Consider the following 27,416-nt stretch of genomic DNA (forward strand, 5'->3'; position numbering starts at 1 on the left):
CCTGACTTATAAGTTAATGACTTATTAGAATCCTCTCTACTGAGGCAGCTGCCTATGTAGGCAGTAAGACAGCAAGGCAGCTCCCTAGGTTTTCGAACACACCCTATCTTATCCAAAATAGCAAGAGGGCCAGAAATTTGGCTTTGGTTACAAGATAAAATACAGCAGTAGAGTTTGGTTTACCTTGCAATAGTATCATAAGATGCTAGTTATTTAGCACCAGAGTCTTTCATATTTCTACTTGTCCACAGATTCTGGTAAACTGAAAGATTATTGGGACCCTGTCTGTAAAAACCAGCAAAAAAGTAAACAAGACAGACCAATTAAATCAGATTTTCTTTTCAAAACAATTGGCTTAATGAAATTGTTTCAACAATTCTATTTGAATTTGTTCTAATAACTTTGTAGCAGTAAAAACAGTTAAATATTGACCAGTGCACCTTGATTTGACTAAATAATTTTTTTTTTTAAGATTTTATTAGAAGACATTGCTAAATATGTTTAAAATGTAATGGCAAAATCCTTGTTTCTTGTTACAAGTATAATTAAAATGATTAAACCATGTGCACTAATATAGAGCCCTGCACACCCTTCAAAGAAGCTTTCCACAAGTTTTTGGAGTGGGAATTTTTACGAGCTTATTATTATTTTTGTAAGATTAGGCAACAATGTTGGTGGCAGTCAATGTTCCAGTTCTACAAGTTCTGAACCAAACTCATAAAATCATGTCTTTATGGTCCTGGGTTCATGTGCAGGGTAACAATCCTGCTGGAACAAAAAAGCCTACCTCAAACTGTTGGCGTAAGTTTTCAAGCATATAATTTATTTTTTCATATATAACAATTTTATAAACCAAAGACACAAAAGCCATGTATTTTAGAAGTGGCAAAGCACAATTACATTTGCAACTGCCATTAAAGGCAATCATTCATCAACTAATATTATATTAGTGTGAAAGGCCGACATTCAGTACACCAAACCATATTTAGTTTAAAGGTGTAAGCATATCCTGACTTCTTTACAATCCATTGCATATTGAATTAAATACAGGCCTGGATAATCAAATGTGCTACAGAGTTCAAACCCTTCTCCACCTCTTCACCCACAACTCCTGTTAATTTTACCACCTTTGCATCTGGTTGTATTTGTATCTCTCCATTCAGGATCATCTCCTCCGGCAATCAGCACTCTTATTTCATAAAACTTGAACATGTGTGTGTAAAAACACAGCAGCAAACCTGTCTATGTGCTATGTAACCCCTGTTAGCCTCCCTCTCCAGTTTAACAGCCCCTGGGCAGTTTCCTGGCCACCCAGTACAGATTTTTCACTTTGCACCTCCATCATGAAGATTTTTTTTATCAGTGTGTCTGATATTTTTCTTTCCTTCATTCATTTGTCTGTTTGGAAAGGTGGTTTTATTTCAGTCTCTGCTTATATTCCCACATGACTGGTTTCTGGAAGAGACTTTTTTAGCAGTGGTATAAGATGAAATTATTATTAAATTTTTGGTGGTGTGTAAGGAGGGGAGGCTGACAAGGTGGGAATATTGCTGATTTTTGGAGAAATGTGTGTGAGGATATTCTTTGTCCTCGAGCCTTTTGAACATTTGATATTTGCTCATGCTTGCAGTAGGGTTTTTTTTTATATATGTAAGAAACACTAATATGGAGTGTGGGTGTGTAAATAAGTAAATGAATGAGCAATGCCTTGCAATGGACTAGCATAGTAATCAGAAGGTTGCTGGTTCAAACCCCACCACTGCCAGGTTGCTGCTGTTGGGCCCTTGAGCAAGGACCTTAACCCTCAATTGCTCAGACTGTATACTGTCACAGTACTGTAAGTCGCTTTGGATAAAGATGTCTCCTAAATACCGTAAATGTAAATGTAATGTATTCCAAATCATGGGAATTCATGTGGAATAGGCCCCACCTTTGCGACTGTAATAATCTGTACTGGAAAGTACAGGTTTTTCACAAGCTTTTGTACTTAGCATTTGTAACATTGGGTACTGATGTTAGACAAGAATACTTGACTCACAAATTACATTTTAATTCATCCCAAACATGTTTGATGGGGCTGAGGTCAGGCCCTGTGAGTTTCTTTATACTACAGTCTTTGTCTTCATAAACAAAAAGGGGGCTCTCCTTTTATAATTTATTTTATATAATTGTTTAATAGTCTTTCTAGCACTGGGTTTCGGCTGCTCCCACAGGGGTTGCTACAGTATTTGGTCTGGTCCATGTACACCGGATGCCCTTCCTGACACAACCCTCCTAATTCTATCTGGGCTTTGAACCAGCACTTAGAGAGCACTGACAAGTGTGCCTTCCAATGACTAGTCCGTTTTTGCCATCTCCTCAATTTGGCCATGAGGATAGCACCACTGAGATTCAAACCATGATATACATTACATTACATTACATTAATAAGATCATGATTTAAGATCAACAATGGTATTTACACAAAATCTTAATACTACTTTTAGTTGTTCTTCAGTTGTTTCTCAAAATGAATGAAACGTAAGATCCACATGAAAACATACATTTAAGTGTTCTAAATAGAAGACAAGAATAAATCTGTAGTATTCAGCATTTTCAGACTGTGTTGGGTTTTGGCATATATTACTTCCACATTAGCCATTTATTCAAACTTTCCAAAAGGTTATCAATCATATATGATTGTAATTACATGTCTATCTAGTCAAAGCCAGCACTAAACACAATATCTCTACACCCAGTCCAACTGGATGCAGACACATCTTTCATCACCCTTCATGTATACTAATTGTTCCTCTCCTCACCATGAACCTATCTGTATGGCCACCCTTGTGGTTCTTTTTGGTCTTTTAATATTGCCTACAAGGTTTCCCATTTTCCTGAACTGAAGAATATTACTGACTGCCCCTCCTGGGCCAAGGCTGCTTGGTGGTGACCAACAGTCCACCTGTGATAATACAGGCAGGCAGGGGGTCTGGGCAGCACTGGGCCTCAGTTTGCATCAGCGACTCTCTGATATTGCTCTCCGTCCTGACACTGACAGACAGGTCTTCCCCTCTGACACTACAGCCTGCCGAACCCACAGGGCGCCTGCCACCCAAGTGGACGGATGGATGAAAGAATAAGAAGATGGATGGATCGGCTAGTTAGACGGATGGGTAGTTCCATCTGACTGCATATGGTGCATATAAGAAAATGTCTAAATTTCTGTAAACGTTTTGCAGCGTGAAACCGTGTTAAGGAAAATAAACAGTTCGAAATGTATTTTCTATAAAGCAATGTTTGCTCCCCACAGGAGAGTCTGGTTTTCATTATGACCGTGCCATGTCTGGCAAGGTTGCAGCCTGGAGCAAGAATTTCAGACAGGCACTGGATTATGTGTAAACTATAATGAAGGTGTATATCTGTCTCAATTTTATGATGCCACTCTGATACGACATAACAAAAATCCTTGGTACGTCAAATCATCACTCAGCCATGTGCGTCAATGGCTCTCCTGTCTGACTGTGACGTGTGTTTTGAACAGGCAGGAAAGCAGACAGCAATGTGTGTGTATATATGGTAGGTTTGGAGGGAATGTGGGGGGGTTGTCCCTCAGGAGGGATGTGTTTCAGCACCTTGTCCCCTTTTTGTTAAGCTGCTGACAGAACAGGAGGGAATGAGTGCAGGAGGGAGGAGAATATTCTGTTCTTTTACTCTCTTTCTCTGTCTTCACTCTTACTCCATCATACAGGGGTAACAGATGATAGTTACAGGTACTGTCAGGGAGCAGTCAAGTCAGATATCATTTAAGATAATTTAAGGAACGTACAGGTACTCGAACACACTGTCTGTATAAATTGGTATAGATACAGCACTATCATTTCTACCACAGTGTAAAGAGATCATTTAAACTATGCTGTAAACTCTCACAGATCAGTGCTGCTTACATCAATCCAACTTGCCATAAATTGCTTTACATAATCTCTATATATGTGAACAAATAAAAAAAGAAAGCATAGAGACAAGTGTATTAAATCAGAATTCCAAACAAGATTTTATAGATATCCAAGTATCTATTTTATTTATTCTGTTTAAATGCATTTACATTTACCCAGACTGACAGAGGAGCTTAAAATATACCAGAATATTTATTCATTTGGCTGTGTCCCCAACACAAACAACTGTACTAAATATTATGTCAAGTTTATACCCTACCACTGGCGTCACTGGTATTCTAACAGTGTATATCATCCAGTATTTTATTAGGTATGAAGCACCAAATCACATCCAAGTTAGCAGACTGACAAGATAACTATGCAATAACAGTTATGATTAAAAAAGAAATAAATAATCACATTGGTCAAGGGTAAAAATGAGTCCTCATTTTAGAGTCTTAATTATGTCATTATTTCCTCTCTGATATAAATAGTACCCGAGCATGTCATTCATTATTCATTCATACATCAGAATAAGCATTCTACCAGTGTCCTTGCAAAAACCCCACAAGGACACAGACAGGTCTGCTCTCTATTTGCTAGCAATGTAAATTACATTTACAAAATTAATACATATTTATTTTTAAATTATATTTCATTAAGTAATCTTGTAATGATTACAAGATGTACTGAATAAACATTGTTGAAATTCAGATACGCAAGCTTGTTGAAACTATTAAAAACTGAAACGTGAACCTGCAGTGAGGCAAGACTATGAATGAATGTTATACATTAGAGAGATGGAGGAGGATGGTAGAAGAAGAGACAGAACAGTAATAGTGATAGTGATAGTAACTAGATAAAGCAGCTTGGCTTGTAGCCTAATTTCACTACTGCTCATAATTATAGATCTCCCAGTATCTGTTCCAAAATTTACTCTTACTCTTCCCATTTTCTATCATATAAGCACTACTTAAAACGTATGGCATGTGTGTGAAAAATTATGTGTGTGTGTGTGTGTGTGTGTGTGTGTGTGTGTTTGTGTTCCTTTTGGGTTCTACTGCTGTCAGCAGACTCTCTTCAGAGTCTCTGAAGGATATCACTTTACACTGAAGTCATACGACTGGAACCTCCTTCGCTGCCCTGCGCTAAACCTTGTAATTTCAATTTGCATTTCATTTTGGTGCAATCTCTGTCTGATCACCATGGTAAATGTAAACCTGGTATCAGTAAGAATGGAACTGATTCAGACATATCAGAAAGTGAGGCATAACTTCAGACAAAGGCTAGGACCAGGCTGGACAGATCCAGAGGAAATTGTCGGTTTTTTAAGGCATGTCAGAGCCAAAGCATGCGTTCATTGGCCACAAGTTGCTTCAGGGCTGTTTTGCATTGGACTTAATAATATATGTATAAAAATTTCATTCAGAGATCAGTTCATTCATATATTCCTTTATTTAGCCTCAGTTATACTTTGTACTGCATTAGCAATATTAAATGTTAATTCATTAATTTAATCAATCATTTATTTATCTTATTTATTTATCTTAGCCTAGAGCCTACCTGGAAACATGGTGTGCAAAGTGGGCAGCAATCCATCACAAAAATCATACACTTACTTTTACAACCACTCTCACAGCTATACTATTATAAACAAAGATGCCAGAATATCATAAATGCCATAGCGGAACCATGCTTGGTTAATCTAAACAACCTTTTTTCGATAAAGCAACAAGCAACAGATTGTTTTAAATGCTCAGTAAGCAGTTATTTTTAGTGTAGTGTAATTAGTTCATTTATTGCAGCACTAATAAAAAATAACAAGGACTATAGAATTATAAGAATAATTCTTCACAATTCCAAATGTTGGGGCATTATTAAGCTTTCTCCAAGCATATTTACAGTAGCTAAAGGAAACCAGAATGCTCAGAGGAAACCAGAGCAAACAGCCAAAAGTCAAAGTAAATAAGTAAGGCTTAAGCCCAGGTCCCAAGGACATTAGAGCTGTACTTCACCCACAATACTGCCTGCACCACCATTTTGCCCTATATTACATAGGACATTTATAAAACAGTTCTTTAATAGTGTTCAAGTAACTTGTGCTTTTATCCAGACACTTCTTCCAGTATTCTGTTGACATAACAAATCCGAGCTTTCTGGATCGGCAAAGAGAGTACAGATTCTCTCTTTCCCTCTGTCATATGGCATCATTATAAAACCAACTTACAGACTTGCTGAAAATTAGAGAGTTCACTGGCAAAAACAACAGGCAACTACAGACGTTTTCATGAGCGTTTGCATGCAATTAAAGGCATAATTAAGGTACACAATAGATGGCTTGGAGACGGGCAGGATCTGCTAGCTGCTTTTATGGCCTGTTGGTTTCCAGCTCAGTTCCTGAATAATGAAGCAGAGAGAAATCCAGGCATATTCCGCACAGCTGGAATCTTCTCTTGTAACCTAAAAATGGCTTTTCAGAAATGTACCTTAAAAAAAGACTGTTAACATTTCAGATAAATTAATGATTATCTGGGGAACACAGAAATGGTTGGATATACACACACTGTCCATATTAGTACCTACACTGTACATATATTTAATAACCACTTTTTGTGTCAATATTGTTACGTAGATTTTTTCTTATTTGTTTCTATTAAAACTTTTGCCAAATGTTCGTGTTTTCATGCATGTATCATGTATCATGTATCAGTGGTGTAAATCTTTTTTGCACTATTTCTATGCATTGCCAAATTTCCTGACACCTGTAACAAATACTTATACACATTAATAACCACAATGTGGAAAATATACTGAAAACCTGAAGAATATTAATTATAAACATTTGAATATACTGTATTATGTACTATATATGTATGCAAGTCACCCATAACATGGGCACTAATACACCAACATACCACGACAGATGTTGGCTTTTTGCACCTCTTACTAACACTCTGGATGGTCCTTTTCATCTTTGGCAAAGATAAGTTGATGTCTGTTTTTCCCATATCAAGCTGAACTATGGACTCATCTGACCACAGTACAAATTTACACCGTCTTTCGGTCCATTTGAGAAGAGCTCAGGCTCTTTCTGAAGCATTTCTGAACAGAATTGATGTATGGCTTTCTCTTTGTGTAATAGAGTTTCAGGTTGCATTTCTTTATAAAACAGTGGACTGTGTTAACTGACAATGGTTTTCTAAAGTACTCCTAAGCCGATGTGGCTAAATTTATCACAGTAACATGGCGATTTCTCATGCATTGTCATCTGAAGGCTTAAAGGACGTGTTCATTCAACAGTGGTTTCCAGCTTTGTCCTACAAAGACTGAGATCTTTCCAGATTCACTGAATCATTTTAGAATATTATGTAGAGTAGATGGTGAAAGAAAATTATTTGCAATCTTGCATTGAAAAACTCTCACAGTTTGACATCACTGATTGTAAAGACTGATCCTTTGGTCGATCCTCCTTTAATACCCAATCGTGATTCCACCATTGTTACCAATTCACCTGTTTACTGGGACACTGTAACTAAATAGGAATAATCTATAAACTTTTCACTCTTATTTTGCCCGTCCCAACGTTTTTGGAATGTGTTGCAGACATCAAACTCTAAATGTGTTCATATATACAAAATACAACAGCTGATCAGTGAATACACTGGAAAACTTTTCTTTCTACCTTTATCAGTTAAATAAAGATTAAAAAAAAAAAAAAAATTACATAATGTTTTTTAGTTTTAGTTTCAACTTTTTTCAGAAATATAAGTTACACCTGTGGCCTCTCTAAATCATAATGTCAATTTTTGGTTGACTGTGGAAACTATAAACACTTTTGTTTGTATCATTGTGAAAGGATAATAATATCAGTTTTAAAATTATGCTAAAATTAAAAATATATATTGGCAAAGTATTAATGAAAGGCAAAACGCCAAAATAATTTTTTTTGTTTACAATAAATGCATAAATAGGTTCAAACATGACTGGTTTCATCAATAAGACGTTAAGATTCCACTACCGCCACAGTTTAGGGGTAAGCAAAGGCCAACATTCCTGAGCATGGGCCACCCTCTAGTGGACATTTTCTAAGTTGAAAGGCTGGACAGTCTGTTTCATCAGCACAGGCAGAAAGAAACAATTAGGTATAATAAAGAAAGCTGACCATCCGCACCCACACACAAAAGAACTGGAATGTAATGAATCCGACCAAAACCACAGAGCATGGGTGACTGATCTGGCAGTGCACTGGCCTAATGAAAATGATACAGGTGATTAGGCTATAACGTGCACTGAATAAGGATATTAAATATCATAGACAAAGCAGGAGGTGCGTGGTAGGGACTAGAGCAAACCAATGGAAACAATCATCATTCCTGCATAATCAGAGTCTGTTGGGTAGAAAATACTGCCACAACAGTGTACGTTCATAGCATTGTAGGGAGGGTGGTACAGAAACTGAATGTAAATAATGTGGTCTTTTAATGCCATCTGGAATAGATTGAGCCTGGGTACTGCCTTTCGCTGTGTACATGAGGGATTCTACTAGTGATTCATTCATCCTTTACTTGGCCATGAATGAGACTGTGTATCTGGGAAGTGTGTATCCTAAACAAACAGCATCTGTAAACCTGGGTCTGGAAAATATCCTGAACAATAATAAAAAGAAACAAGTGACGGCAGGTTATAGTATTAAACTGTTTTCTACTTAGAGATTCTTACAGGGGGTGGACCATTCCAAAGTGACCAGGGCGTAGGTACCAAAATGTAGGTTCATGTGTCAGAAAAACTGGTCATTTAATATTTCAGTCGAATGACTACGGTGGCCGAGAAGTGCAAAACAAATTTACATTTCAGAAAACAAAATTACAAAAAAACAAAAACAAATTTACAACAAAAGCAAAAACAAATTTACAAGTGCTCGGGTACCCAGTGTTTGTAAATTTGTTTTGTCATATGTAAAAGTGTTTCAGCACTTGTAAATTTATTTTCGGCATATGTAATTTTGTTTTCTAAAATGTATATTTGTTTTGCACTTCCCGGCCGCACATTTCTGACGGAAAAGGCAGGGACAATAAACCGGAAGTGCGTGTTGCTTACCTGCTGTCAATCAAACTGTTTCTCAGCGATAAAGTGAACGGAGTTTGTGATGGTGACGATAAACAAGGTTTTGTCTAGTTTGTGGAAATCATTTTATCCAGTTGACCCGCTATTGTTTTTCTTGTGGAAAGTTATTAGATTGTGCAGACGTTTAGACGTGGCGTGTGCATCTCTATCTACCGTCCACTCTTCTAAACATCTAAGGAATTCCCACAAGAACAACAAAAGCGAAATAATGAAAATCATTAACACAAAATGGACAAAACTATTGTTTATTAGAGACGGAACATTTGATACCGAGGCTTTAAAGCTTGTTTCACTTTTGTAACACTGGACTCAGTGTATCGGAGCTTATATTAAAGCAGCATGTGCGGGACTGATGAAGCTTTGTGCTGAGTTTTATCTCACTCACTATATAAGAGACAATCAAACCAGGGTTACCAACCGTCCTGTAACATACAGAATCCTTCTTTATCTGGAGACTAAACGCCGCGTTCAGTACTGAACTGATACAGGACGCTTTGTATTTTTATCAATGGGAGACTGAGGGAATTATATTAAGTAGTGTTCACTTTTATTCTTAGTAACGGTGTGTGTGCGCTGGTTATAGCAGCAGGGGGGGACCTTACACAGTCATGAGAACAAAGGTTTTATTTATGGTGTTTAAAATTTATTATTTTCATTCTTTATAATAAGTCAGAACCATATTTTAGGCAAAACAACGCACTCCGCCCACTGTGCTACTCATACAGCGGTGTATTAAACAGGTTTTGTCACGTTAATAAGAATAAAAGTGAACACTACTTAATATAATGAATTAAGCAGCAGTTTCCTTCTGTTTTATACACCACACCGTCTCCCATTGATAAAAATACGGAACAAAGCGTCCTGTATCAGTTCAGTACTAAACGCGGTGTTTGGTCTCCAGATAAAGCAGGATTCTGTATGTTACAGGACGGTGGGTAACCCTGGTTTGATTGTCTCTTATATAGTGAGTGAGATAAAACTCAGCACCAAAGCTTCATCAGTCCCGCACATGCTGCTTTAATATAAGCTCCGATACACTGAGTCCAGTGTTACAAAAGTGAAACAAGTTTTAAAGCCTCGGTATCAGATGTTCCGTCCCTAATAAACAATGTTTTGTCCATTTTGTGTTAATTATTTTCATTATTTCGCTTTTGTTGTTCTTGTGGGAATTCCTTAGATGTTTAGAAGAGCGGACAGTAGATAGAGATGCACACGCCACGTCTAAACATCTGCACAAAACTTTCCACAAGAAAAACAATAGCGGGTCAACTGGATAAAATGATTTCCACAAACTAGACAAAACCTTGTTTATCGTCACCATCACAAACTCCGTTCACTTTATCGCTGAGAAACAGTTTGATTGACAGCAGGTAAGCAACACGCACTTCCGGTTTATTGTCCCTGCCTTTTCCGTCAGAAATGTGCGGCCGGGAAGTGCAAAACAAATATACATTTTAGAAAACAAAATTACATATGCCGAAAATAAATTTACAAGTGCTGAAACACTTTTACATATGACAAAACAAATTTACAAACACTGGGTACCCGAGCACTTGTAAATTTGTTTTTGCTTTTGTTGTAAATTTGTTTTTGTTTTTTTGTAATTTTGTTTTCTGAAATGTAAATTTGTTTTGCACTTCTCGGCCACCGTAAATGACAGATGAATAGCATCTACAAAAGAAGTACAGTCACAATCGGGATCTCAGTAACAGTTTAGACATTTAGAGATCATAGTGGCACAAGCATACTGGACCCATAACACAGAGGTCAAAGGATAAAAAACACTCTTTCAGCTTCAGTGCAATGGCTTTAGTACAATTTTTTGTACTGTACACATGTAAATGACAAATAAAGGCACCTCAGTTGCCCTAGATTATTCTCACAAGTGACAGTATGTTATAGTATAGTTGGTGGGTATTCAAAAAATAAAGTCACAAAAATAACCAAAAAATAAGTGAGCAGCTCCATAAGATGATTCAACTTTCACATAGTTTTCCACTCTTGATGTCGGAAGAAAGCCAAAGGATGCCTTTAACTCCAACAATATCTTCCGCTAAAGGTTAATACAAGAAAAGAGTTCCAAGATCCATCTGAAAAAAATCCATTAATTGGAAGCTGCTAAAACATAGGTGAAGCTGTTCAAAATTTTGCTTTGTCCATGATTAACAACAAACTCAGGCTTTCGGAAGTAAAAACTTGGTTGACCTCCAACAGTGTTACCTTTGACCAAGCAACTTCTAAATTAAAGCAGACCTGTTTTAAGGTTCTTGGTTTACCACTAACACTCGTGTGGCACAGTGGCTCTGTGGCTAGCATTGTCACCTTACAGCAAGAAGGTCTGGGGTTTGATTCTCGGGTGGAGAAGTCCGAGTTTCCTCCACGAGATCCAGTTTCCTCCCACAGTCAAAGGACATGTACAGTAAGTTAGGTGAATTGGAGCAACAAAATTGCCCATGAAGTTGTTTGACATGGAACTTGAACTGATGAATCATGTGTAACCTGTAAATACCTGTTCTGTCATGAACTTAACCAAAGTGTAAAACATGACCTTAAGTTTCTAATAAAATAACAAACATAACAAATAACAATATGGACAACTTTAAGCATAAGGTGGGTTTTCTTACTAACCTTGGCAAGAAAAAAAGTTAAATGTTTTATGTCTTTTTAATATGTTAAAATGGGCACAAGGAAGTCAATCTATAGATCATCATTATCAAGCAATTAGGAGGCCATGCTACAAAGGTTAAGACCAAAATGAGATTTTACACTACCAAATTAAGATTTCGTATAAGTATTTTCAAACCAGCATATTTGTAAAAGAGAGAAAGATAAGTCAGAAAATAGTCACAGAAATCACTGAAATCATGTCACGAGAAACATATTCCTTACTAGTGTATGTAAACTTCAGCTGCATTAGCAAAATAAAATTTAAAAAATAAAAATTCTTTTAATATGTTTAAATGTTTAGACACAAACAGTTTTAGACAAAACTGACATAAAAGTCTTTGTGTTTGTATCATAACATGCTCACTAATCTGGTGCCCACCAGACATAAAAATGCTATTTTTAGTCAGGAAACCTCAGAAAGTTGAAGTCAAAATTTTTTAACCAAAGCAAGTGTTCTTAAAACACTTGACACACTGTCTTAGTCTCTATGCATACTTGAGCCAATAAAGACCAGGTGACATCTTCCAAGATCAGAGAGAATCTGTCAGGAGCCACACTGACATGCTGACATGTGACAGAGATCACAGAGGAGTGATAAGAGAATGATCGATGAAGAGTGGCTCTAACTACATGCACTAGCTGAAATGTCTTATTTAATTAGTGGTCTGCTGCCGAACCGTCACAGACCGTTCAAACTAATCAGACTTCCTCTGAGAGTGAACTCTGTGCCATCTTAACAGCTGAGACTGTTTAAGTCGATTGCTGGGTAAAAATAGTTGGTCCAGTGAAGCTGCAAGTATGATGTCAATTTGTGATCTTAATCTTATAAAGTGTTTTTTCTCCTCTGGCATCTGGCACTGATTTCTTGGAGTTTCCAGAATCCCATCACTGAAACTCATTCTGGTGCTCTAAAAAATACAGATCAGACAAGAGAATTTTAAAATAAAAAAGGGAGACACAAAGTGGAGGGGATGGCCTTCACTAATTAGGCTTCCTCCAAAAAACCAAGAGGAAGTGGGGCTGCCAGATCTGCTTTCCCCTGCAATTTCTCACCGTGGCTGTGCTGAGAACGCCTGGGGGCTCAGCCCCCTCGACTGGAACTCCCCAAGTGTGAGGTGCCAATTCTAATATCCCCAATTTCTCTTCATTTCTTTTGGAGTCCATTGCTGTGCTGGGGGACAGTAGGGAAGGGGGTCTCTCAAACTAATAATTCTCCCCACCTTTGTCTAAATGATTCAGGATTAGAGTACCAAGTTGTTGATTTCACATCCTTGTTGTAAATGTTAGGAAAGAAGCTAAATAGCTAGAGGCAAATTGTGCATTTTTATACTTCTATATGTAATTCTTGAAATCCTTCGTTGAGGTAATGTTCTGCAACTGTGGAATATATATATGTATTAAATTCACTATATGAATTTATTAAAACAGACATACAGTATAATAGACCAAATATTTGGTCAGTAAAAAAGGCAACAGTGGGGGTTCTCATAAGATCATTGTTCATCCATTTAAAGAAATTAATGTTCCTTGAGCAGTCTGCTTAGCAGATGTGGAGCATGTTGGAGTCCCTCTATGAGTGCTGTTCACATTTTTATCTGAAAGCATTAAAAATAGATAAAAGCAACACTCTGCTCTGACTGTCTATACTGACAGGTTTGCAAGTTTTACTATAAAATGCTATGTAGGAGATTAAAGACAAAAACAGACAGTTTACACCACGGTAGACCAACTTGCCACATGTATAAGTATGTATGAATACTACAGATGCTCTTGATCTGCTGTCTGTACAATATGGTCTCAATGACTCTGGCTTTTTAAGACTCTTTCAAGTCTTTTACTCTATCCCCTCCATTAATGAGGCAAAATCAGTTTCAAAAATAAATGTGCAGGACCTAAAAAAGATCAGATGTTTTTCCTATTAATTTAATAGAAAAGTATTTGCTCTGTTCTAAGTTCCATTAAGTTCCTTTTTTGTTGCATAAGTAGGTTTAGAGAATTGGGATCATCACTGTATTATAATGTATTCAGTAACCCCAGAGACAAATCAAAAAGCTCCCCAAACAACATGTATGTTTAAAACAGGGGTGGCATTACCTAAAAAAACGGCAACCACCTCAACTGGCAGGTCATTATCAAACATCACAACATGATATTAAGATTTTGGCAAAAAATTCAGTCACCTAAAAATTCAATCACCTATCCCCTCCTGAAATCCACATTCAGTAATAACATGCTACAAAATAGCTGGTGGCACATTTGAAACCATTATGGGTGATCCACTAAATGCACATGAACAAAAGCACAAGAAGCACACCGAAAGAGCCCAGCAAGCATACTGTAATTGGTCTGTCTTTTATGCCAGTGTTATAGTATGGTATTAACGTTTAGTCGTCAGGCAGGCAGGCAGGATGGAAGACAGACAGACAGACAGACAGACAGACAGACAGACAGACAGACAGACAGACAGATACTTTATTTATCCCGAAGGAAATTATTCCACTATATAGCAGAAACTTGTAAGATCAGCGTTAGGGCAGTCCATCAAATGTGCTTTTCTTTCTCTCATAAATGCCAAATCAATAAATAATAGGCTTTTCTCTTAATAGGATCTGATCTGCTCAACATATGAGTTCCCACATACAAATAACCGAGCATTTCCTAGTCCATTGAAGCTCATTTTTTATAATTTTGCTACAAGGTTAGTAATGGTATTGTTGTTCTATTTGTTACGTTCAACATAGTTTTACTATTGTAAAAACATTTTACAAGAACTGGCATACATTTAAAGAAATGATCTGAAAAGCCAGGCTTAATGGGCATTATCCTATTTCCTTAGCCTCTATTTTACTTTCTAACACACACACACACACACACACACACACACACACACACACACTCATACACACACACTACACACACATCTGCTCTGTATCATTAAACATAAAAACCCAATAAAAACACTGACTCTGTTTCACTCATTGCACAATACATAGAGGGAGAAATCGAAGTGACTGGGGTCCTAAAATGTGTTTCTTTATTTTTATGTGCAGCTGCATTACATTAAGTGTCTGATTTTCATTAATATGTTGTCCGCACAAGTACTGTATTGCATACACAAGTTTGACAAGTTTGATCTAAAATCCATGCAGAAACACTAATAATTAAACATTTAAAGTTACAGAACTACTAATATTGTATTACAGAGCTACTAATATTGCCCTAGGTGTGAGTTTGTGAATGTGTGTGTGTTTGTGTGTGTTTGGTCTGTGCTGGACTGAATATATTCGCATATAGAAGTATGCTACAATAATACTGTAACGAACATCAGCAAGTAAAAAAAATAATGTACTTTGTCTCTACTATGTGGGTCCTATATAAAGTCCCTTAATTTAAAATAAATAATACATTAATTAATATAATAACATAATCCTCTGGAGCACTCATGCCATTAACCTTTTGTAATAAAAAAAAGGACTGGAACTACATAATGTACAGTATACTAAAACTCTGTAAGAGCTGTCCAGAGTGCTGAATTATCATTTAGGACATTAAAATAAATAAATAAATAATGGAAATTAAGCTAAAGTGTTAACTTACATTCATTCAGCAAGTAGAATATAGCTTATAGTGTGCTGTTTGACCTTATACAGAAGCCCTGTGAATGCAACCAAGCAGATTCCATTTACATCTTTCATGTAACGTACAACACAAACTAATTCTCATCATTAAACACTGCCAAATATTAAGTTTTAACACTTTTAATCATTTTAATACCTAAACATCACTGGCCACTGCAAATTCGTGGTATTTAACATGACCTGTTGACCTAGTTTAGGTATATTTAAAGAGCTTAATGTAAAAATGTAAAGTTTATAACATGAATGTATTTAAGAAATTCCTTCCAGATGTATGCATTTTTTATTATAGATATACAGTATAAATCTATCAACACATGGGCTGATTCATTGTGGGTTAAGCAAATCAGTATTTTTAATAGCAGAAAAAATTAAAAACAACATATTCTGGACCACATGCAAAAACTACTACATGTAACACTTTTGTCTACTTTAAATCAGTGTCCATAGCAATCACTGTGTGATTTAATACTACCATTAGTTACACTAAATGTGTTCAGCAAATACAAACTTTTCAGTATAAAAACTGTTGTTATTTTTCTTTAAATGGCACAAACGTGTGACATTTATTTAATATGTGATAATTTTATCACAACATGTGACATATATAACCACTAGCAAAGACTGAAAAAGTACTTTGAGCATTTTAAAGAAAGGGCAGGGGTGTTTTTGATCAAGTACATATATAATAACCAGCAGCCAGAGTTATTGGTGGATCTAAATAAATTAATAAAAAATGAAAAACATTCAAGCATCCAAATTGAACTAAATCTAGTTTTAAAAATGTTTGTGAGTAAGCAGGGGGGTTAGGGTCGAGATAAAGACAAATAGATTGTGAGCAGACAGGAGACCCCCCTGTACAATCTAACACATATGTTATGGGCTGATGGTGTTGTAGCCTAAAGGCAGAATCAACAGCAGCGTTATGGAAGGATGCTTTACAAAAAGAATTTCAAAAAGTTTGCATTTTACAAAGAGGGTGAATAGTGTGTGTGTGTGTGTGTGTGTGTGTGTGTGTGTGTGTGTGTGTGTGTGTGTGTGTGTGTGTGTAAGAAAAGGTGAGAGGGCAAGACAGGGAAAGATATGATCAACATTAGAACCAGCTGTGGATTAACCCAATTTCCACCTTCGTAAATGCTGGTCCATCAACACTTCAATAGAACTCTTCTGAAAAGGTCATCAAAAAGCTTTCCCTGACCCTGAACCCTTCCTTACATTTTTTTTTAGCCCAACTGCAAATCAAAATAAAACCCCTGTAATACACAAGTGCTTGAAAGATACTGTGGGTCATAGAGGTGACATTTCAGCTGATTGTACAGAAGAAATTAAATAAGAGCTATAATGAAATAGAAAAAAGACAATTTAATTTAGACACAGTATTACAACAGTGTAAAGATTTAGTTACAAAGCCAATTTGATCAAAGCTTTTTATTTAAAAGATCTACCCACAATTTAAAGATGTAAGCAGGCATCAAGATCACACAATTAAATAAATAGTTGTATTTCTTAACCAAGCACCACATGAAATTCTTTTTATTTAAGGGATGTTCCAATCCCAATTTTGATGCCCTACAAATATGCTCACATACAAGAGCCAAGTCCTTTTGCTCAGCATCACACGCACTTTACTGAACTTACTGTAAAATTCAATTAATTACTTTTTATTAATTTAGTAATTTAGTAATAACAATTTCATTTCATTTTCATCAATCAATTTATTCTTTTATATCGCTTCATTCTTTTTATTTATTCAGGTCCACTTTCACTGGGAAGCACTGGGCGCAAGGTAAGAATGTCCGACCGGCCGAACACCCCCCTGATATTCAAACCCAGATCTCAGCTGTGGTGGACAAGCATAATCAACTACTGCTCCACTCGAGTGCCAACTGCAGTACTATTATTAACAAAAAAGAAAAGAAAAAAGCAAGTGTAATGTTTTATAATTGAGGCACTGGACCAACTTAAGGTATGTTTGTGTAGAATAATGCAGGCCTTTTGCAAAATATTGTATAGGCTGTTCAAAACATCTAGAGATACTATTCTTAGGCATCATGGCATGGATTTGAACACAATTACAACAAAACATTCCCATAGGCCTCTTTTTCAGCCTTGTACAATGTGAGGACTGCGCCCACAATGCTGACAGTGGAGCTTAGTGCTCTGTGTATATGTGTACGTGTGTGTGTGTCTGTCTGCATGTGTGCATGTGTGTGTTAAAAGCTACAGAATCGTCACTTCCAGTAGCCAGGGAATGGATAGCTGTAGTACAACCCTAACTGCACACGTGTTCCAGGAAAGGGGAAAGGCCACAAGAGCAACTCAAGAGCATAAATAATAAGGTAGGCCTATTTTACATCTATGGCTGCTGTTTATCCCCACTCACTAACAATGTATGACAACAGAAAATACACTTACCAACAATTGTACAGGACACGTCATTTTATGGATGTTTGGATTGTTATTTTGTGAGTGAATGATTGAAACACACTAAACCACACTGAAACACACTAAAACACACTAAAACTATGAGTTTGTTGTAAGCTTAAAATATGCTGGGTCAGAAATATACAAAAAGCTAGATTATTCACTTGATAGTGTAAACATTTTCATAATGTTGCTTAATTTCAAGGCATGACTTTTAATTCAATTAGTGGTTATGTTTAATCATAGCTTGTTATCTCAATACCCATATAAATAGGGCTACTTTAGTAAATGTACTAAAACAATAATCAAAAAAGGGGTCCTGCTTTCATTTATTTATGTCTATGTGATCAGCAACAAAGAGGTGTAAGTTCCTATTTTTGTGGACACTGTCATCCATGTTTCAGCATGCACTTGGATATATAGAACATGTTGTATACAATGCATACATGATAAATTTAAAGTCACAAACATACATTACCTTTGCCATGAGGCAGTTTTAAATTTTTAAAGTATGTTTAATACTGTTAATATATGGTTTATATATTTTTTTGGAAATATGTTTTAATAACGTGTCTTTACACTGAGGGACTGCAGCTAAATGTGGTTGCATTATGCATGAAGTGGAGTACTCTCACTCTCACCATTCACACACTGCTGACTGCTCACAAAACAACATTCAATAAAATTGAACTGAGTGAGAAGCAACTCAATTTATAAAAGAATACTAGTAAAGTTTTTACCCTGTACATTACAGGACAAGGAAATCATACAAAACCTCATAGCCATTTAGGAAATACTAAACACTCAAACAAGTGGCCACACAACTGTAAAGTTGCTCTTCAAGTAAGTAAAAACAAAATACAGGAGGCAGTGCACAGCAACCAGGGTCCTGCGAACATGAATTTAATCCTTGCCTTCAGGAACTGTCTGTTCTATCAACCTTTCAAAAACAAGCAGAAGGTAAATGTGCTGCTCTAAATCACCTGCAAGTGTTGATTTGTGAAGGTCTGGCTTGTATTTCTGCATTTTTTTTTTGTTTGCAAGTGCCACTGGACCCACAACAAACCTGACCAGATTGCCACAGTAAAAATGAATAAATGCATGTTGAATATATGTTTTGGTTTTCTTATCTGCCACCCAATGTTATTGCATTGTTGTGTATGGCTTGCTCTAATGGAGAGTCTCTTCTAATATTAGTTTACATCTAACAGAACACTTGGAAACTGAGTGAAATTGGCTTGAGTACAAAATGTCATTTCAATAAGTTGGCCAGTGTTACTTGTGTTTTAGAAAAATAAGCACCCAATGTGGTCTGTGTAAGTTATACTTCATCTCATTATGGTCTGGATTGCAAGACACAAAGCAGCAACTGTAGTCATATGATTAGATTTGTTGCCTTAGTATTAAGTAACCTTTTTACTGTTTTTTAACTTTAAATGTGTTTTGGATTTTAAATAGATATAATTGTAGTTAATGCCCATTAATCTATACTCAATCCTTCATAATGAAGAACTATTGACCCAGCCTGAGTTTGCTTGCGCTTTGGAGGTTTCCTTTCAGGACGTTCCTGTATTTGCCTGGAATTTTTACCACTCTCTGTGTCCCTGTTGCTGAGAAGGACCCCCATAGTGGCTTCTGTCTTGCCACTCTGCCATAGAGGTCTGATTTTTGGAGTTCTGCCAAGTTGGTTGTTAAGTTTTGGAGCTCTTTTAGAGTGACTGTTGGATTCTTTCTTTTCTCGCTATTCACAGCCCTTTTTGCCCAGATGCTGGACTGTCAACTCTAGAAAGGTTCAAGGTTGTGCCAAGCTTCTTCCATTTCAAAACTATTAAGGCCACTCTGGTCCTGGAAACATTCAAAGTCATAGATATTTTTATATCCTTGCCTTGCTCTATTCTTATCTCAGAGAACCACAGACAGTTCTATGGACTACATGGCTTGGTTTTATTGACAATGCAGTGTAAACTGTTGACCTACACTGATCAGCCATAACATTAAAACCACCTCCTTGTTTCTACACACACTGTCCATTTTATCAGCTGCACTTACCATATAGAAGCACTTTGTAGTTCTACAATTACTGACTGTAGTCCATCTGTTTCTCTACATACTTTTTTAGCCTGCTTTCACCCTGTTATTCAATGGTCAGGACCCCCACAGGACCACCACAGAGCAGGTATTATTTAGGTGGTGGATCATTCCCAGCACTGCAGTGACACTGACATGGTGGTTGTGTGTTAGTGTGTGTTGTGCTGGTATGAGTGGATAAGACACAGCAGCGCTGCTGGAGTTTTTAAATACCGTGTCCACTCACTGTTCACTCTTTTAAACACTTCTACCTAATTGGTCCACCTTGTAGATGTAAAGTCAGAGACGATCGCTCATCTATTGCTGCTGTTTGAGTTGGTCATCTTCTAGACCTTCATCAGTGGTCATAGGATGCTGCCCACGGGGCGCTGTTGGCTGGATGTTTTTGGCTGGTGGACTATTCTCAGTCCAGCAGTAACAGTAAAGTGTTTATAAACTCCATCAGCGCTGCTGTGTCTTATCCACTCATACCAGCACAACACACACTAACACACCACCATCATATCAGTGTCACTGCAGTGCTGAGAATGACCCACTACCCAAATAATACCTACTCTGTAGTGGTCCTGGGAGAGTCCTGACCATTGAAGAACAGGGTGAAAGCAGGCCAAAAAGGTATGTAGAGAAACTGATGGACTACAGTCAGTAATTGTAGGACTACAAAGTGCTCCTATATGGTAAGTGGAGCTGATAAAATGAACAGTGAGTGTAGAAACAAGGAGGTGGTTTTAATGTTGTGCCTAATCGGTGTATATCGTTTCTGTTAACATGTAAAGCCATAAGTGCTAATGTCAGAATGTAAGACCTTAAATTAGTTTTTAATTTTGTAATTTTTCACAGCAGCAGGCAATTAAGCTGATAAATCCAGTCGAAAATCCAGAACTTATTAATCAAAAGTATGTTTGTGGTTTGCTAGTGTTTAGCATGGATCAGTTAAATTTGATGCGCTATGGCGACCTCTAACGGCAAAAGCAAAAAGAAGAAAAAGATAAACAAGTCCGACTTAAACACGGGAGCCACCTAATTCTTCTACTATTTCTATAGTTTCATTTAGTTTATCTCTGGCTGAATAACTTACCTTACTGAGCACAGAGAATGTTTGGTAAAATATCTTCAACATAGAGTTAATATATCAGAGTTAATATATGAGAGCTGCCAGAGAGTTCATAGTTCAGTTACATATCCAGTAGTAGCCAGTCGCTTTAGTCTCTGCTGTATTCGGACAGTTTGACCTAAAACGAGGTGTTTGGTGTTTCGGACTGTGTGCATGTACTGAAACTGTAAGTGGTTTTACCTTTACTTTTACATGAAGCTCGGTTCGTTTAATACGTGTTATTCAAGGACGGATTAAGGATAGTCTGGGCCCCTGGGCAAAGAGTTGCCCAGGGCCCCAACCCCCACCTACACCCCCCCCTCCAAAAACATAAATAAATTAATACATTAAACAACCTGTCAATAACTAACCCTAACACAAGAATCTATTTTATATAAGTTTCTTTCTACTCTTCTTTCTTGCAAAGTCATCCACTAATTCATCAAAATTAAGCTGTCTGACCAAATCTGATTCAATGGCCAGAAGTGACAGTGAGTTCAGGCGGTTTTGGCGCATCCTAATCCTGAGTTCATTCTTAATACGAGCCAGTTTGGAGAATGAACGCTCCCCTTCACAATTTGTGATAGGCACAGTCAAAAAAAGTGTAAGTGCTATGTAGACATTTGGAAAGGTTGACTGTAAATTCAAATGTATCATGGTTTTGAGCATTTTACTAGGACATTTTTCTTTTTCTGTTATGAATGATTTGTATTGTATCAATTCATCTGCCAGGCTCATGTTCAGATCTGAAGGATATGCTGCAGCGAGTGAGTTAGCCTTTAAAGTGAGCTCACTGTTGGACATATTGTCAGGCATGAAAAGAACATCAAACAGCTCAGTTAAGTGTGTGTATGCATTCAAACTGCTTGAAATTGCTTGTCTTAAATTTAAATAATTGCAAAATTGCTAAATTAATTTGTGTCTCTGCGCTTAAGAGAAATTGAACATAATAATTTTGAAACAATACAAATTCAGAAACATTAAGTAAGGGCCTGAATCGCATATTTGCAACAAAACGTCTGTTATGACATATGGTAGCTTGCCTGGCAATTTGTAGGTCCCTAGAAAGTCAAGGAGCCATGGTAAACGACTTCTATGGAAGTCAAGGGCCCCATAGCAGGGGCCCTCGTGATCAAGGGCCCTCTAATGGTATGCCCTGCTCTTCTCTAGGGCCCCCTGGTAGGGGCTCTCATAACCAGGGCCCTCTAAAAATATGCCCCCCTCTTTCCTAGGACCCCTAATAGCCAGAAGTCGAAGTCAGAGCAGTGCCACAACGCCTCATCCATTTTCATAAGGGGCCCAAAAGCATGGCTAGGGCCCCCAAAAGCATGGCTAGGGCCCAAAAGCATGGCTAGGGGCCCCAAGAGGCCCTTGGGTCAAAGTCCCTAATAGTCAGAGGATCCTTAAATTGGAGGGCCCTCGGAAATAAAAATATATTGTATCATAAATGTTGATAGGCATCGCAAAATGTTTTGGGCCAGTTCCCCCCCGGGGCCCCTTGACCTCAAGGGCCCCTGGGCACTGGCCCCACTGGCCCGGTCAGTAATCCAGCCATGGTGTTATTGAAATAACCGAATTGTGTACACGAGTGTCACGCGGTCTTCTAAACGTGATTAACGTTTTTGCACGTGCGTTATTTCCTCAGGTGAGATAAACAGTGACATAAAATTAAGTAAAAGTACTTATTTAAAGTTACGAGCTGCACGTAATATGCTTCTAACTCGCGCCCTCTAGTGGACAATTCTGAGAACAGCATCTGTGCTTTGTTGTCTTTAATGAGAAGTGATTTAGGTTATATGTCACATTGGGTTTTGACATGTTGGGTAATAATAACTTGTTTGTTTTGTTTATTGGGATTTTAACGTCATGTTTTACATTTTGGTTACATCCATGACAAGAACTGTAATTACTTATTACACAAGATTCATTAGTTCACAAGGTTATATCGAACACAGTCATGGACAATGTTGTATCTCCAGTTTACTTCACTTGCACGTCTTTGGACTGTGGGAGGAAACCAGTTGAGTATCGTGTTCTTTAGATACTGTATTTTCAGCTTGTTTGTAATAGCAGGAGTAATTCCTTAATGCAACCTGATTATGTCGCAGGCTGGAAAGTTGCTCTGAGCTTCTTCTTCTTTTTTTGCGACAAATGCTGAAAATTTAACTACACAAATTAAAAAGTAGCATAAAGGTGGCAATGCTGTATATTGAAGTGTGATTGTGATTACATCTATGGTAATGGTAAAAACTGCTGTCTTTCTACATAGAGAGGGGGCACTTTGTTGAAAGATGGCTATGGTGTGTCTGACTGACTTCGAGGAGTATGCCAAACAGCATCTGTCCAAAGCTACCTGGGACTACTATGCAGCTGGAGCAGATGAGTGTTGCACCAGAGATGACAACTTACTGGCTTATAAAAGGTACTTTTTCCCTTCTATTTTATTCCAAGTTCAGTCACAAAGACTCCAGACCATTTAATAAATTACTTAGGATTATAGGTAAATCATTAAAAGTGTAGTGGTTACGGCACTGGGCAAGATACCAAAGGTCTCTGGTTCAGGCCCCACCACTGCCAGGTTGCCACTGTTGGCAAGACCCTTACTCCTCAATTGCATGCATTGTATTTGGTCTCAAATGTAAGTCGCTTTGAATAAAAGTGTCTGCTTTATGTCATAACTATTTATTCACATGGTGAAGGAGAAAATTGCGTTTTAGTATTTTGCTTTCTTGTTTTGTTGAAATTGCTTTTAGGATCCGCCTAAGGCCACGTGTCTTGCGGGACGTGTCTGTAAGTGACGTACGGACTACTGTGTTGGGTACCGAGATTAGCTTTCCTGTGGGCATTGCACCCACAGCTTTTCACTGTCTGGCCTGGCACGAGGGTGAGATAGCCACTGCCAGAGGTGAGTAAAAGTAGATTTAGCAGTGTTTGCTCCTTGTATGGCTGTTCCTTAACAAGCAAAAACAGCAAACAGTATTTTGATGTCCACTAGATGGGGGTGTGGTGACAGGTGAAAAATCTTAATGCTCTCTCCTTGTATTTCTGTAGCCACTGAAGCTGTAAACACCTGCTACATCAGCAGCACTTACTCCACCTGCTCAGTGGAGGAAATTTGTGCAGCAGCACCAAAAGGTTACAGATGGTTTCAGCTCTATGTGTACCGTGACCGTAAACTCTCAGAGCAGCTTGTGCACAGGGTGGAGGCGCTTGGCTACAAGGCTCTGGTGCTCACCGTCGATGTGCCATACACAGGCAAGCGACGTGATGACATTCGCAACCAGTTCAAGCTCCCTCCACACCTGAAAGTGAAGAATTTTGAGGGGATGTTTCAGGTAATAATACTGAAAGTACTACATGTATCTGCAGTGTTGATTTGTGCTTAAGCGATGTTTTACTAAATAACTTTGCATAACTGTCCTTTTCCACAGAACAGTGGCCCTGAAGAATATGGAATTCCTGCCAACACTTTGGATCCATCCATCAGCTGGAAAGATGTACACTGGCTGCAGTCTATCACTCACCTGCCAATTATTATCAAAGGCATCCTGACTAAAGAGGATGCAGAGTTAGCAGTGGAGCATGGTGTCCAAGGAATCATTGTGTCCAACCATGGGGGCCGACAGCTGGATGGTGGACCAGCCACTGTGAGAAGGGATATAAGCTTTTATAGATTAGATCGCTGCTTTTTGTTTCTTTATGAGATATCTCTTGTTACTATACTATACATTAATCATTTTGGTGACTAATTAACATTATTTTGTTTAATTGGAAGAGTACTGATAGAGTAAAAACCACTGGTTTAGATGAGTGATTACTTTGAAATTCAGTTATTTCAATTACATTTTGTTTACATTTTTAACTGTTTCTCATTCCCTATGCTCTACTCCCTCTCTCTGTCTGTCCTTGTCCCTGGAATTGCCCACAGATAGACTGTTTGTCTGAGATAGTGGACACAGTCCAAGGCCGGATCGAGGTGTACATGGATGGCGGGATTCGCACTGGCAGTGACGTGCTGAAGGCCTTGGCTCTCGGGGCCAGATGTGTGTTTATTGGTAGACCGGCGATCTGGGGCCTTGCATACAAGGTAACCGGAGTGCGTGTGTGTGTGAGAGAGAGATGAATATGAAAGAGAGAGGGAATATGTGGATGTATGTAGTGGTACAATGTTAAATGGTTTAGTTTGGATTCTTGTCTTTGATTAAGTGTGATGTAAACTATAACACTCATATCTGTTCTGTTCAGGGTGAGGAGGGAGTAAGAAAAGTTCTGCAAATTCTAAATGATGAGTTCCGTCTGGCCATGGCCTTATCTGGTATGTCAAATACTAAATTCACACTTTCTACCTCTGTGTGACAATTTTGCTTCCCATTTGGGCATCTGCATTAACACGGTTAAGACAGCCTGGGATTTCAGCCTAGAAAGTACTGTGCTTGTTTTTTATATGATATATGGATACTTACTAAAGAAACCATTAAACACTAAACACAAAAAACCCTTCTTCACTAATGAAAATCAAAATGCAAAGCAAATAGAGTAACTAATAATTATTATGGCCATTGCTTATGCAAAAAACAGTTAAACACATCACTCTAAGTCTTCATAAACTGGCTGGCATGGTGGTACAGTAGTTATAGAATGACACATTTTGGTCCTAGAGACTTGGGATTGACACCCATCTTGTCACTGTTATACACGAGTTTTCTTCTGATACTTAGATTTTCTCCCACCTTCTTAAACATAGCGGTAGATGGATTGGCTACATTTAAAATGTTTAGCAGATGCTTTTATTTAAATGTATTGTGTATAGAATCCAATCAGCTAAACGTTAAAGGCCCTAACAGCGGCAACCTGGCAGATGTAAGGCTCAAACCAGACCTTGTAATTAATAGTTCAGTACCTTAACCGCTGAGCTACCACTGTAATGCTACTAAAAAGTGTTCTCATAACATCCCAAAATAATGTTGATGGGAATGGTTGCCCAGACCTGTTTTCTTCTGCTGAGTTGAGAAACTTATTTAGCCTGAATTGAAAGTTTGTTGCTTTTTATACAATAATAATTGGGCTGTGTTTTTGAAGCTTATGTCAGGCATATCTGACCAGCTTGAATGGCTTGATCAGGCTTTAAAAATAAAAGAAGTTAAAGAAACTATTAGTTTTAAACAGCATTTAAACAAAAAACAAGACAGGAGCCACAGTCGACCATAAGAATGGAAACAGCTGAATTATATCCCTTTTTATAGCATTTATATTTGTGTTTTCATTAGGATAAAACCCTGCATCAGTTGTCTTGTCAGTTATGTTAATGTCCATTTACTTGTTCTGACACTAGTATTTTAGTCTAAAATTACTTTATTTACTTGTCACATGGTATCTTTAGTCTGTCAGCTCTAATATTTTCAATATTTTGCAGCAATAAAGCTAAGTGCTGTTAGTAATCTATGCCAAGCCCAATTTGCACAATGGGCTGCACCCCATATTAAATACTAATGTCAGATGCAGATTGCAGTAAGGTTTTTGCATCTAGCCCTTAATGTGTGATGATGCCTGTTATTGTAGATGGTAAGACCATGTAAAAACCTGTTTTCTGTTAAGGTCCACTGTACTGTTACATAGCACAAACGCTATATGTGTGAATGGCCAATGTGAACAAACTGTAGCAGTCATAAAACACCTTCGCTTAAGTTGCACACAGGTAGTATGTGTAGATCCAATTTGAAACACATATGAATAGGATACGCAGTGCATGCAGTTTCAAATAAATGATGACTTGAATTCATCACAAATAATTCTCTACATTAATTACGACTCTCTCTTGTTTTATCAGGTTGCAGAAATGTGGCTGAGATTAATAGGAACCTCATTCAGTGTTCTAAACTCTGACAAGAAAAAAATAAGTGCAAGACCAAGAATTTAAGATCAAGAGTTTTAATTACACATCACAATTTCTATGTGGCATTACTCACTGGTAACATTGTTCTGTATTTTAATAATGACCAATTTAAAAAAGGGCATTTATACAATGGATTTGATAACATACTACTTTAGGTTTGATGGAAATAGATCTTCATCATAATTATTTCTGAAGCTGGATTTGAGACATTCTGTAAACAAAGATAATTCAGAGTATCACCCAGGAATATAAAGAATGCTTGTGACAGGTACAAATATCTGGCAAGGTGCTGTGTTATACTACCTGGAGTAACATGTCAATAAACAATAAATTGTAATAATATACAAAAAACCTGTGATTTCATTTTTTATTTGGTTTTGGATAGTGTGGTGGTCTGTGGGATTTGGCATAAGTTTTTTTTTCTTTATGTACTGTGGTTTTGTCCTACTAAAGCATTGAGTGAGTATGCTGTGCTGTGTGATGGACTAGTACTGTCTCCAAGGTGTATTCCTGCCTTCACCCAGTTTTTGATTCCTTAATATGTTCTTAAGTTTTTAATAATTATTTTTCATTCATTT

At 37.5% G+C, this 27,416-nt stretch overlaps 1 protein-coding gene across 1 annotated transcript; it reads left to right on the plus strand.

Annotated features, from left to right (window-relative positions):
- The first annotated feature begins 21,006 nt into the window (after window positions 1-21,006).
- hao2 (hydroxyacid oxidase 2 (long chain)) lies at window positions 21,007-27,189 on the plus strand. The gene is made up of 8 exons (XM_063005902.1): window positions 21,007-21,132; window positions 23,215-23,367; window positions 23,699-23,850; window positions 23,997-24,280; window positions 24,377-24,592; window positions 24,874-25,032; window positions 25,191-25,260; window positions 26,773-27,189. Exons 2-8 carry the CDS (start codon window positions 23,237-23,239, stop codon window positions 26,826-26,828), a joined length of 1,068 nt encoding a protein of 355 aa, XP_062861972.1. The 5' UTR covers window positions 21,007-21,132; window positions 23,215-23,236; the 3' UTR covers window positions 26,829-27,189.
- Window positions 27,190-27,416: the final 227 nt, after the last annotated feature.

Source organism: Trichomycterus rosablanca, chromosome 12 (genome assembly GCF_030014385.1).
Source record: "Trichomycterus rosablanca isolate fTriRos1 chromosome 12, fTriRos1.hap1, whole genome shotgun sequence".
Taxonomy (NCBI): domain Eukaryota; kingdom Metazoa; phylum Chordata; class Actinopteri; order Siluriformes; family Trichomycteridae; genus Trichomycterus; species Trichomycterus rosablanca.

What these genes read in the sequence shown, in the direction of transcription:
- hao2 (XM_063005902.1), top strand. Translation starts at nt 23,237, where the DNA reads ATGGCTATGGTGTGTCTGACTGACTTCGAGGAGTATGCCAAACAGCAT. An exon ending in TGGATGGTGGACCAGCCACT is followed by an intron (nt 24,593 to 24,873) that starts GTGAGAAGGGAT and finishes AATTGCCCACAG; the next exon opens with ATAGACTGTTTGTCTGAGAT. An exon ending in TCTGGCCATGGCCTTATCTG is followed by an intron (nt 25,261 to 26,772) that starts GTATGTCAAATA and finishes TTGTTTTATCAG; the next exon opens with GTTGCAGAAATGTGGCTGAG.